The following is a 12,362-nucleotide window of genomic DNA, read 5'->3' on the forward strand; positions in this document are numbered from 1 at the left end:
AAAATCCGTACTTTGTAAAACCTGTTGAAGTTGTTTATATAGGTACAATACTGTCTAAATAGCTGATTGACAGGATGAAGTACCTAAGAACAACGAGTTTGAAAGCTTGTTCTTATGTGTTTCAACTTGTAAGAGCTCACTGATCATATGTGCTTTTTGTATCCTTAGTGCCTCATTTCTAAGCTAAAAAGGTACTGAGACTTTCTGGCTCCCCATGTAGAATCACATGCTAACAGAAGTATTTTCTTGTAATGCTTTAGATGCTGAATATAATTCTGTAGTTCTAAGACAGTTAGAAGAACATGGAGTTTATATTGGTTCAGTTATTTGCAGAAATTAATTTTGCAGATGCTTTTGTGATGGCCTATGGGTCAACTTGCAAATATTCCCCCAGAGATCAAGCACAAAGAACATCAACTCTTTGGCTGCTTTTCCAGGTCCTTCAAGTACGGACTTGCTTAAAGCAGATGCAGCCAGAGCTTCTTGGCCTTCTTGGGATGGTTGTAATTTATTACTCCAAGTAAGAATTGTTTTCTAACGTAACCTTTCTCTGAAAACAGATCATTTACAGTGGGGTTTTTTGTTCTCTCTCTCTCTTTTTTTTTTTTTTTCATTCTAACAAAATTATATCCAGTTTAAAAAGACAGCCTATAATCTTGCTACTAGTAAAGGTGCTCTGCCTGCATTAGGATTGAAAGGTCACACCAAAATTGTATTAGAAAGGGTTAAAAACAAACTCCTTAGCCATAGTATCTTTGGGAGAGTAAAAGATGGAAAATCATCATATGGATTCAAATGTGTCTTCTTTCCTTTGCTGTGAGTAGAGTAGCTGAATAACAAATGGCAACTTTTGCATCAATAATAATTTAATTTTTTTGTCACCAACTTCCAAATTGCCCATATACTAGTTACAAATTTTAGAGTTGCATTTTAAAAGATGGAACAACCATTGCATGACATATTTGATTTTTCTCAAATTATATAGCCATTTGTCTCAATAAAAGTTTCAGTGTTGACTTACTAAGTTTGTAACTGATTATAGTTTCACAATAAATATATTCTCTCTCAAAATATGGCATCTTTGATATGCATGTTCCAAGCCTTCTGACAATGAACAGAGACTCTTAAACCATACATATCTCTAAGCTGGTCCTATATGCAGGTCGCTTAGCAAAACTACTGTTCCTTTTTGCAATAAAAAGCTGACTGCAGCTGCAGCCTCCTGTAAATGCTGAACACCTGTAGCATGGTACTTAACTTAGAATAGTATTAAAATAGTTTTGCATCTCATATTTGCCACAAACCTGTCGTCTTTTATGTGTACGCATGTTAGTATACAAATTGCCAAATTGGTGTCAGTTGTAACATAATGGCATTGGAGGCATCATAAATTACCATGGTGATCCTCAGGAGAAGACACTGCTGTATACGAACGAGTGTTTTGCTCTCAGGGTAATGTATGTCTTCATCTGGCCCAGTAGTCAGCATATTGCCCTGTGTTGATGGATATAGTCAGCTTGAAACTACACTACATTTCACTGCACAATAAACGTGGCTGTCAACACCATATAAAGCAAAATCAATTTATCCTGTATGGTCAGTGCGTTTTAAATGAAATTAATGTACTGTGGACCTGGTAGCAAAAAGGTAGTGTATTAGTTATGCATCCTCTGTTTTAGGACTTTTTTCATGTAAATGTATTTCCTATATAGAATTTTTAAAATGGTATACCTGACTTACAGTGTTTTCACACTAAATTAGGAAACTTAGGTTTTGCTCAACTAAAAACTTGTGAGTCAGTCACTGCAATCAGTGCATCTTAGTGTTTTACCTAGTGTAAAGAACTAATATTGTTTGGCAAATAAATTGAGTAGGGAACTGTAACAGTTTACAAAAAAGGAGGCCTATTGCTGTGCTACTTAGTTGTCAAGTACCTTGCTTTTTCAAGATATCAAATTATATGAAGTTTGATGAGACCTAAGACTAAGTCTGTCACTCTCCCACTGTAAAGACTTTTTGCCTTTCTTTTATAGCTAACATATAACCCTAAAAACATACGTGATCATCACAATTGCAGAAGTTTTTCTGGTAAAGGCATGCCTTATCTAGGCTTGGTTATCTCTTTCTCCTGCATTAACTAGTTTTACACCTCATACTCAGCTCTGTGAACTCTAAACCCCCATGAAGCTTTGCTGTCTGTGGTCAAGAAGCAGGGCTGGAAGCATCCAAAAAGCTGGTTAAGGTTAGCATGTACAAGTTGAATCGATGGTGGGTAAAGACAAGGCACTGGGGTACATTAAAGCACAGCAGACATGGAGAAGCTGGAGTGCTGGTCTCCCATTCCGGAAGCCCCAGGATGCTGTGCATGTACCTGTTGAAGGCAGACAGTTTTATTACATAGATATGTGATCAAATGCTCCAAGACACATCTAAAATTCCAGTAAAGCAGATGTGACTTTAAAATGTTCAGCTTAAAATATAATCAGATCCATACAACTAGCAGCATGTACCTGGTGTGCTATATAATTTATTTTATTAAATGTTTGGCATGCGCTTACACTGCTTATGCAGCAAAGTAATTGTAAATTACTTGCGTGAACAGGTCTACATCAGTCTGGATTCTCAAGTGTAACTTTTATGTGAGTTTTGTTGAGCATTCAGAACATGTATGCTACGTTAAAGTCCCAAACGGAAACTTTTTCAAACCTCCATACCTTAACTGGAGAAATACCAGTCCAATTTATTTCCTTACTCAGATCTTGATGCCTTCAGCTGGGTGAGACTGATCAATTACACTGAAATCACTCGATATCCTCCCTCCCTCCCTCTCTCACCATCCCCCACCCACCCCCCACCCCCAATCCGGCAGCCAAAGCAAAAGAGAACGAGGCTAAAACAAACAGAGCACTGCAAGTGCTTGCGTCATCCACATAATAATGTTTTGCATCCATGTCGTTTCTTCCTGCCCTGACATTACAGGAAGTAAAGCAATGAATGGCTCTGCAGCTAAACTACAGCAGTATTATTGTTGGCCAACAGGAGGCGCCACTGTGGCTGAAGCTCGAGTCTACCGGGATTCGCGGGGCCGAGCCAGCAGCGAACCACACATCAAACGGCCAATGAACGCTTTCATGGTCTGGGCAAAGGATGAGCGTCGAAAAATTCTCCAGGCCTTCCCTGACATGCACAACTCCAACATTAGCAAAATCCTAGGTAAGTGCAAGACCGAACAAATTGTAATTGGGACCTATCTAGAGCTGAGGAAAGCTTAGAAGTCTCCGCTATAGTAGCGGCAATTGGCAGAGGCTAGTTATTTTTGAGGCGGTGGAAAGATGAGATTATTTCTACTGGTGATGTAGGCTAGTTACTTCCTTCTTGGATATGTAACTTCTCTAATTTTGTTTTCTTGTTTGTATTTTGTTTGGGACATGTTCACTGGAAATCGAATTCCTGAAATGCACACAAATGAAGACTCATGGGTTGTTTTCATTTTCATTCCCTACCTTTTCCCTTTCTGCCCCTTCCCTAATGCTTTTTATTTTCAATAGCAGAGTCTCAACATGCTTTAAAGGCTTAGCAGCATTCACAAGGATTGTTTTGTGAAATCTGCTGCAAGAGTGTATCCTGATAAAAGGTCTGACTGCAAGACCCCATTAGAAATCACTTGAACTACAAACCACCTGAATGCAAAATGGTACTTGCTAGACTAAATACTGGGAAAAATTAATAAAGTACAATAGAAAAATCAAAGGTTTATGTCAGATAGTGCAGTGTCAAAGAAAGAAACCTGGCACAGTTCAAAAGACATGTACATGCATACCTCCTTGCATGGAAAATGATGTTGATTCAGAATGTTACAATGTTCAAAAAGCTAAGGAAGCACGAGTATTATACAATTACAGTATTGCTTAGTTAGAGAACGTCTTAGTTAATATTTAATTTTTATAGATTGGGACGATCAGGGAATATACTGTGGATTATATTTTGCCACTGTGCAAATAAATTGGCTCATTTATGAGAAATTTTGATTTGCTTTTTAAGACCCCTCCAGAGAATTAGAAACATACGTGAGAATGAGTGGTGAAATGTTAAAACCTATATTTGCTTTCTGAGCCTTTGAAGTGAAAGACAGATTCCAAATGTAACTCGTAATAAATAAAAGTAAAAATCAAGTTTCCTCTGTAATCATTTTATTGTAAACTTTGAGTTCAAATACATTCTTACCAAAGTTTGTTGCATGTTAGTTCAATCAGAGGCAGGAATACATAGAAATAAATGTTACTTTGTCCAAAAACTTCTAAAATCTTACTTAGTAGTTCTCATATTTTTGTCTACCATATAAGTAAGTTATATGAATAGCCTTTCAGTTTTGTATAAAACCTGTACTGTTTCAGTGTTGGCAGCTGTAGGGAATCTATATTATTTGTGTGCATTCTGTGAAAAAACTATTAGGAGCATAGTAACTGTATTCATTAAAATGTAAACTTCCAGCATAAATATTTCATAAGTGCCAGAAACTGAGTATTTTTTAACCATGGAATTAACCTGTCAGTATCTGCTCTGCCACAAATAACTCTATGTCCATATAATATCTGTGCAACTTTTCCAGGACAATGAGAAAAGAGACTGAAATATTAGAACTGACACAGAGTACTGCTGGCTATGGATAATATTTACACAACTTTTCCATTTGTTGATGTATGAAAAATCTTGGTAAAAGAATAGCTTCCACCCACGTTTACCACAGCTGTAATCGTTTTATTCATCTAAAAGACACCAAAAAGCTATTTTCTGCATTTTGTTATCCCCTGGAAAAAAATATCCCTTCTCTATTCAAGTGTTTGGATAGCTCCTTATAAACAATATGAGAGTTCTGAATACTTTTTCCTCTTCCTGTGTACGCTGTGTTAATTTTTTAACTTTTTTATTGGTGCAGCTTTCAATGAGAGTTTACAGTACCTGAAGTGGTGTATATAATTACAATGTGCTTACTGTTGTTTTTTTTAAATAAAAGTTTGTTAAAGGTAACTTTCTCAGTGCAGTCCTCTGCATTTATTACATCTGGCTGGAAGATAATATGCATAATAGGATTTAGAATATGGTAGGTGCCAAGTTTATATCAGAAGATTAGTAAATGTAACACAGAGACAGCAAGGGATTTCTCATAATTTTTTTGAATCTGTAAGGTTTTGATGATTTTTTCCTGTTACATAGCAAGGTATTAATATCTATTAGTAGGAATATATAAACCAAATCCTCATAAAACTATCAAAGAAGCATGTATCCCTAGGCAATGTGTTAAGCTTCTAACAGTAAAAGTATGGCTGTAGACCTTACTCAACCATAAGAATGTGCATGGTATTACAAAGGTATAGAATTATTCACAGATTAATGCTCATATTGTGAAAAATTGACTGTTTTGTAGACTGAGGCTGAGATTTTGAGAACTATTGATTTTAAATGCACCTATTTAACAGAGATTTACATATGTGTGGTCTGCAGCAATATCTGAACGTCAAGGTTCTTTTAAGTTCAAATCAGTTTATTTATTAAATTCAAATCAGTTTATTTAACTAACTTATTTAAAATTTGTTTATTATGGTGAGAAATGTGTAAAGCTAAACCTGCTTTACTTGAGCACTCTCTAATGTTTTGTGTTAATAGGATCTCGCTGGAAGTCCATGTCAAATCAAGAGAAACAACCTTATTACGAAGAGCAGGCACGGCTAAGTAAAATCCACCTAGAAAAGTATCCTAATTACAAATACAAACCTCGACCAAAACGTACCTGCATTGTTGATGGAAAGAAATTGCGTATTGGTGAATACAAACAACTGATGAGGTCTCGAAGACAGGAGATGAGGCAGTTTTTTACTGTAGGGTGAGTACCATTGTTGTAATTGTTTTCTAAGACAGAGCATGCTGTTGAAAACGAATAGACTTATCTGTTTAAGTCACTGACTAATATAATTTAGAAGGTAAGGATTTGAACCTGTAAAACCTTATTAAAAACATAAGATATATCATGGAATATGGAACTATCAGTTTGCCACTGAATGTTGACTATGAGACTGATTGTGGAATTCTTTAAAGTCAAAAGAAGTTGTTTCCCATTAACCTGAAAGTTCTGAATCATGTCTTTTGTGAGTTATTAGTAAGCTAATCCATTCGGGGTTAGTAATGACTCCAGGGTCATTTCCTAAATTAAGACAAGAACAAAGAGGAAAACACAAAAGAGTATTCCCGTGTAGAATAAGGAGGCAGGAGAGGCAGAAAAGGGGCAGAAGCAATAGCAGTTACATTAGGAACATACATGAATGAATAATATCATAGCATGAGGCTATTAGGAATTTTGTTATATATAGAACTGTGGAAAAAAATATTTTAAAAATAGATGTTTTAGGAAGAGCCATTCAAGTAGTGCATTGAAAGACTAGGTAGATTTACAGCTCAGAGTATACGGCTCAGAAAGATCCTGGCACAGATTTTAAAACATTGTGTGTTTTTAACAGTATTTCCTCTAATCTTCAGCAGAGAAAGCAGCACTATGAAAGATCTCCAGGCTAAAGATAAAAAAAGTCCAGTGAAACAACTGCACCATAACTGATTTCTCTCTCCTGTTTTTTTATGAATTAATCTGTGATGCTCAGTGCTCTAACACAATGTTTCTGGTGGTTTACAAAGAGTCTAAAAGCTATCTCCAGTGCCAGCCTTTCCAAATTCACAATGTTCTGCTTATTTCTCTAATCACAATAGTCTCCTTTTGTTGGTACTTCACTACCAGATAATTGACCTTGACGTCGATTATGTGCCCTCATTTTTGGCTTGGGCTGCAGAACTCCTGTTGCAGTCAATTATTTTGTGGTACAGCCTGCAACAATGTGGGCTCTTTCTTCAATCAGTACATAGAAGTGTTTTTGATATCTTGAAATAGCCTTCCAGTCTATAGTTTTGACATTGTTTTTTATTCTTCACTCTAAGGGAAATTGTTTACTAATAGGCTTCCATCAAAATTGTACATAGAACTCTAAACAGAAATCTGAATTTATACAGCACATCACAAATTACATTCAGATTGAGGGAATGAAACTCTAGCTTCTGTCTTCCAAAGCAGATTGACAGACTAGATCACATCTACACAAGAAATGCAAAATAAATGCCAAAACACCAGACTGAACAATCTGAGAATTGTTTGCTAATTCAAAACAGTATTAAGCAGTAGCATTTTACACATTGGAAGTGGTGGCTAAATATGGAGCTGAATGCGGAGGATGGATTTAAGAAACTCCTAAAAGTGCCTACTTGTGTTTTTTTTTAAAAAAAAAGTAATGAAAACTATTCAGAATTAAACTGCTGATGCAACCTAAATGTAACATCTTTCTCATATATCAAACAGTATCATTACAAATACCATGAGAATGTAATCATTTTTTTGAAAGGATTGGTTTTAATTCGTATTTATGCTAAGTTCACTTCACCATGCTCTATCCATGTTGAAGAAGTTTAAAGTAAGAGTCAGTTACCTTTGTGCACGTATATAATGATGCAGTGGACCTTATCAAAACCAACAACTTTTAGTTATGCAAGTGATGAAAAAGGGGATATGAAGTCTAATGGATGCATTCAGTAATGGTGAAATGAGATCCATGTTGCAGTTCAATACAAATTGTGGAAACACTGAGGAAACACAGGCTGTGATTTCAAACAGTTATTTCATGCTTTTCTGTGACTTCCCACCGTTGCCCCAAATTCCCTTTTTCTCTAAAGAAAAAATGAAAACAAAATTCTTGGAAGAAACCAAGCAAAAAGGGTGAAAAAAACAGACTGGGACAGCTTTTTTGAACTGAAATATAAAACTTGCCATCATTTATTTCAGCAGAATAGCTTACTGAGTAATAAAAAGCAACATTTCATCCAAATCAGATTATAATTAAGTGAAACACAGTAATTGAGCCCATCAACAACTTAAACTTACTCTTCCTTGTGTTTAACCTAAATATCGCATAAAGTATCAGCTGGGAGTTTTTCTAACTGACCTTGTACACCCATCATTTTTCCACTGTTTTGATGGAACAAACAGTATAAACCGTCCTTCAGAACTGTAGACGTGAGAGTTGAGATGCAGTTTCCTTTTCAGAATGAAATAGGAGACAAATGTGTATTTTGGGATTGAACATATTCTATGTTTACAGTAAATATTTCAGTGTAAGATGGGAAACAAAAGTACATAATAGACTCCAATGAAATGTGCCAAGTGCTTCATACTGGTTGAAGTCCCACTGTTGGGTGTTTTGTTTTAAGGAACATATCAATTAAGTTGGAAATGGGTATGTCAAAATCATCAACAGAGAATAAAAAGATAAATAGGAGATGTGTGAAGACAAAGAGAGACCTTCAAAATAGGTGGCTAGAGGAAAGTATAAATAATAAGAAAAATTCTATTCTTTTATATTTGTGTTTGGTACTCTCTTATACCAAATATACATTTATGGCTTAATCCAGGAATGGCTTGTTCCTATCAGATCCCCTTGGGTGGGCCATTGGCTAGCATAAAATAGTTCTGCTACGTGTACAGCTAGAACACCCCACCCCCACCCCCAAACATACTGAGTTTTACACCTCTTGACCTTTTAAGATGCAAAAAGCTCATACTGCTTACTTCAGTGAACTGCATTCTTTGATAAACATTGGTAAGATGCACAAAAGTTGTTTAGAGAATATCAATATACAAACTAGCCATAGTTTCAGATAAAATAGAGAAATAAGCTAGTGAATGGCCAGGTTCTGTACTGATTTTTGAAGAAAAGTTTCCAAAGAATTGAATGAGAGTGAAGATTGCTTGGAATAAATTGGGCAGGAAATTCATGTTTTGAGATGTTATATATGTGATAGCCCAGCACAAAAATCCAGGAACTGGGAAGTATTTTAAAAAACAAAGTGGAACTTAAAAATGTGCGTCGGCCTTCTATTGCATCCCTACATGAATTAATTTTGTTCCAAATGAAGCAGATATTATACAGAAATAATTTGTGTTTAATGCAGAATATATTAAAAATTGCTGGTTTTAATCTAATGGAAGCTGAATCTGGAGCCAGCTATGTCTTTAAAATAATTGAGTTCTTTTTAATAACAAAATTATTAATGGGAAGTTTTGAGTGATAACTTCAGTGTAAGTTAATCCCTGAACAGACTTCAAGTGATTTACAATTTATCTTCAATAGTACTTTTTTTGTAATGCGTAAGTAAATGTGAACAAATGGATCATATATAAACCATAAATTCAGACATTTTAAGTTAAGAGTCTGTCTTTTGTTGCCTTGTATTACAAAAATAATACAATTCTCAGTCATTTTTGCAGTCTAATACACTCAAAATACAAGTAAGTATATGATATATACATTTCTCTGCAAAATGATGTAAGCAGTAACTTTTTTGTGTTTCACCAGTGTAAGATGTTTAGAATAAAGCCTTTATAGTGTTTATAACTACTGTACACACATATCCTGAATGTTGCTAGACTACAGTTTTGAATAAGGCAATAAGGCTGTAATATTATACTCCTGTAGCTTGAACGTAAAGTAAGTACACAATGGGTGCTTTTGTGAGATTTACTGTTATTTCATTCCTTATGGGAATGTAAGTTTCAGGGGTGTGTAGCATGTAAGCATTTTCCTTAATGCAATTGATTTTCTTTCAGTCATTTAAAGAGCTGTCAGAAAATAGTTGGGAGGGGATCAGAAAACAATGGTAATTTGCCAATTTAAATGTTTAGCTAGTTTTGCAAAAGTGGAACACTCTCCAGGAAAGTCCTAAGAATCTTAATGCCACAAACTTGTGAGCAGGTCAATTGATCAAAGAATTGTCATGTTACCTCTTTCTTTTATATTGACCTAACTGCTTTGGGCCAAATCTTTGGGCCCCAGACCGGACAGACACGTTAGCAAAGTTGGCAGAGCAGAGGGACAAGTGACCTGTAGTAACTAGCCACATAAGGGTTTCTTTGGCAAAGAGGAGATGGTGGAGACAGGAGTGGTTTGAAGCCAGGGTACGTAGCCGTGCGACACCATTCCTCACAAATCTTAAGAGATAGGAAGATTAATGTTGGGTCCTGGAAATCTTAACCAGGCAGAAAACATCCTTGCTCTAACCATGTGCAGCTGAGCTGAATTATAACCTGTAGCTTGCAGTAAATCACGTTTTTATCTCCTCAATCCAAAGTCCTATGACAGCCAAACTCTAGCTAGATAGAAGGATTAAAAATGTGGAATTTAATGTTATAAAAAATACCATTAACATGAATGCCTTGAAGAACTACAAATAAAAGAAAACATAATGGCCAGAGCCATAGGTTAGAGACTCCAACTCTTCCTTTCAGGGAGAGCGGTTAGCATTTAAAGAAATGCTCTGATTTCTTCTCCCTTCCCCACCCTGTAAAATTTAATTAGTTAGATAATGATAACACTCATCTCCAGTAATGTATGCCATCCATATAGTTTGTGATATCTTAAAATAAGGCTTTCTGGGGTGTAATGCAGCCACTTGAGCAGAATTTACAGCGACAACCTGATGAGCTCTAAACAAACAGGGCTCAAGTGAGAGGCAGGTATCCAGTTACTAGGGGGGTGTGGGTGCCCATGTTTAAGTGCTAGAAAATTTTTGCTAGCAAACAAGTAGCAGTTTGAGACCCTTCCCATTTAGGTGGCACAGCTACCACATGTTTACAGCTCCACAGTGAAATACAGGTAATTTAAAGCTCACAGTTATTACCCACCCAACAATTACCCACCCAACAGCAGGTATGCACACCTAACACATAAAAAAAGAACTGCATTTATGAATGACAAATTCTGTAAGCCTTTAAGTTTCCTGTTACACCGATCAAGTTATTTACCAGTTAGATTCACTCTATAGTTTGCCACATATTTGGTGCATTCTCTAGTAAAAGGTATCTCTGTAAATTCTGCTTCGTTATGCTCAGATGACCTTCTGCCTTTATACTTTGAAATGGGTGGTACTTGGACAAATGTACCGTGGCCCATTGAAGTATGGGTATGCAAAAGGGTTTTGCTGACTTGATAAGCATTAGAAAGAATATCTGAATTTATTAACCTAGGCCTGTCCTTTAGGACTTAACACTGACAACCATCATTTTATCAAGATACCTCACAGCCTTGTCCTAAACAGATTAGTTCCCCTTCTTATAAAAAGAAAGCAGATTTTTTTCCCCTGCTTATATAAAGGCAGTTTGCTTCTAAAGAAAATGAAAACTCTTTTTGGGGGTAGGGGTATATATTAGGGTTCTGATCCTTAGCGTCATCTATAACACAATAGCAGCTTGCAATCATTCTTTGAGTATATTCTACAACTGTCATTAGAAGAGTTGTAAAAACAACTTTTCTCAAAATGTGGCATTAATACTGTGGTGTTCTTTGATGAACTATTGCGATGCTTTGTTTTGTGAATTTATTTATTCAAAAATATCAGAAAAAAATTAGTACCAGCAGTTGTCTCCTGGGCAGATTAGAGAGAATTAAGTGTGTATGGCCTGGTGACAACTATATAGAATTTTGCTGTGACCGTGTGTGGGTTTCTTTTTCCTTTGTTTTGTGGAAACAGTCATTGATGTGAGCATGTTCTGTGTCCAAAAGCTGTGCAGGAGATACGTGTGGGTTTTTAACAGTAATAGTTTATACTAATCCTAAAACAGAAATGTTCCCATGTGAAGTAGGTGTTCAATTTTATGGATAGAGTATTTAAAGATGTTTGCAGAAAATCACTTGCAAGCAAATACATTGGCTGAAAATTGTTTTCACAGAACATTTATCAGACCATTTTAAAAGTGAAAATTTAGTGAAAAATCCCTAGCTGTTTGTAAATCATCTGCAAATCATCATTTGCAAACAGGAGTATAACGACTGTGTCAAATGAATTACCGCAATGTTTTTGCTCACTGCTAGCCAGGTGTAGCATACTTGTACAACAGATGTTTGAATTTCTCAAGCTGTGCAGAGGCTTTAAGAGTCAGGCTAGCAGTAACAACAATGACAGTACTGCATGCTATTTTAATACTGTCTTATACACAGTGTTCATTATTTGATTGTATTGGTTCCCAAACTTGAAGGACTTTGGTTTCGCAGTAACTCTGTAGTGTGATATTTATCAATATCAGAGTCTGATCAATGAACAATAAAGACTCAACATTTAGGGTCTTGTAAACAAGCTTTACAGTATTTTACATATTGATTTAGCCAATGATTAAGGATTTGTGAGAGACTGGTTCATGGAATGTGCTTTTGAATTTTAGTATAGAATGACACAGTGGTCACGCAGTTATAGATGCATTAGACTATTCAAACACACCT

At 35.9% G+C, this 12,362-nt stretch overlaps 1 protein-coding gene across 13 annotated transcripts in view; it reads left to right on the forward strand.

Annotated features, from left to right (window-relative positions):
* SOX6 (SRY-box transcription factor 6) overlaps window positions 1–12,362 on the forward strand; it is a 375,778-nt gene that overhangs the window by 355,019 nt on the left and 8,397 nt on the right. For 11 of the 13 annotated variants that reach the window (XM_055814310.1, XM_055814313.1, XM_055814314.1 and 8 more), the window contains 2 exons: window positions 2,980–3,213; window positions 5,665–5,881. In XM_055814310.1, coding sequence (XP_055670285.1) covers window positions 2,980–3,213; window positions 5,665–5,881 — 451 coding nt within the window. The remainder of the gene's footprint in view (window positions 1–2,979; window positions 3,214–5,664; window positions 5,882–12,362) is intronic. The other 2 variants (XM_055814307.1, XM_027784952.2) reach the window with 1 other exon arrangement.

Source organism: Falco peregrinus, chromosome 9, assembly GCF_023634155.1.
Source record: "Falco peregrinus isolate bFalPer1 chromosome 9, bFalPer1.pri, whole genome shotgun sequence".
NCBI lineage: Eukaryota > Metazoa > Chordata > Aves > Falconiformes > Falconidae > Falco > Falco peregrinus.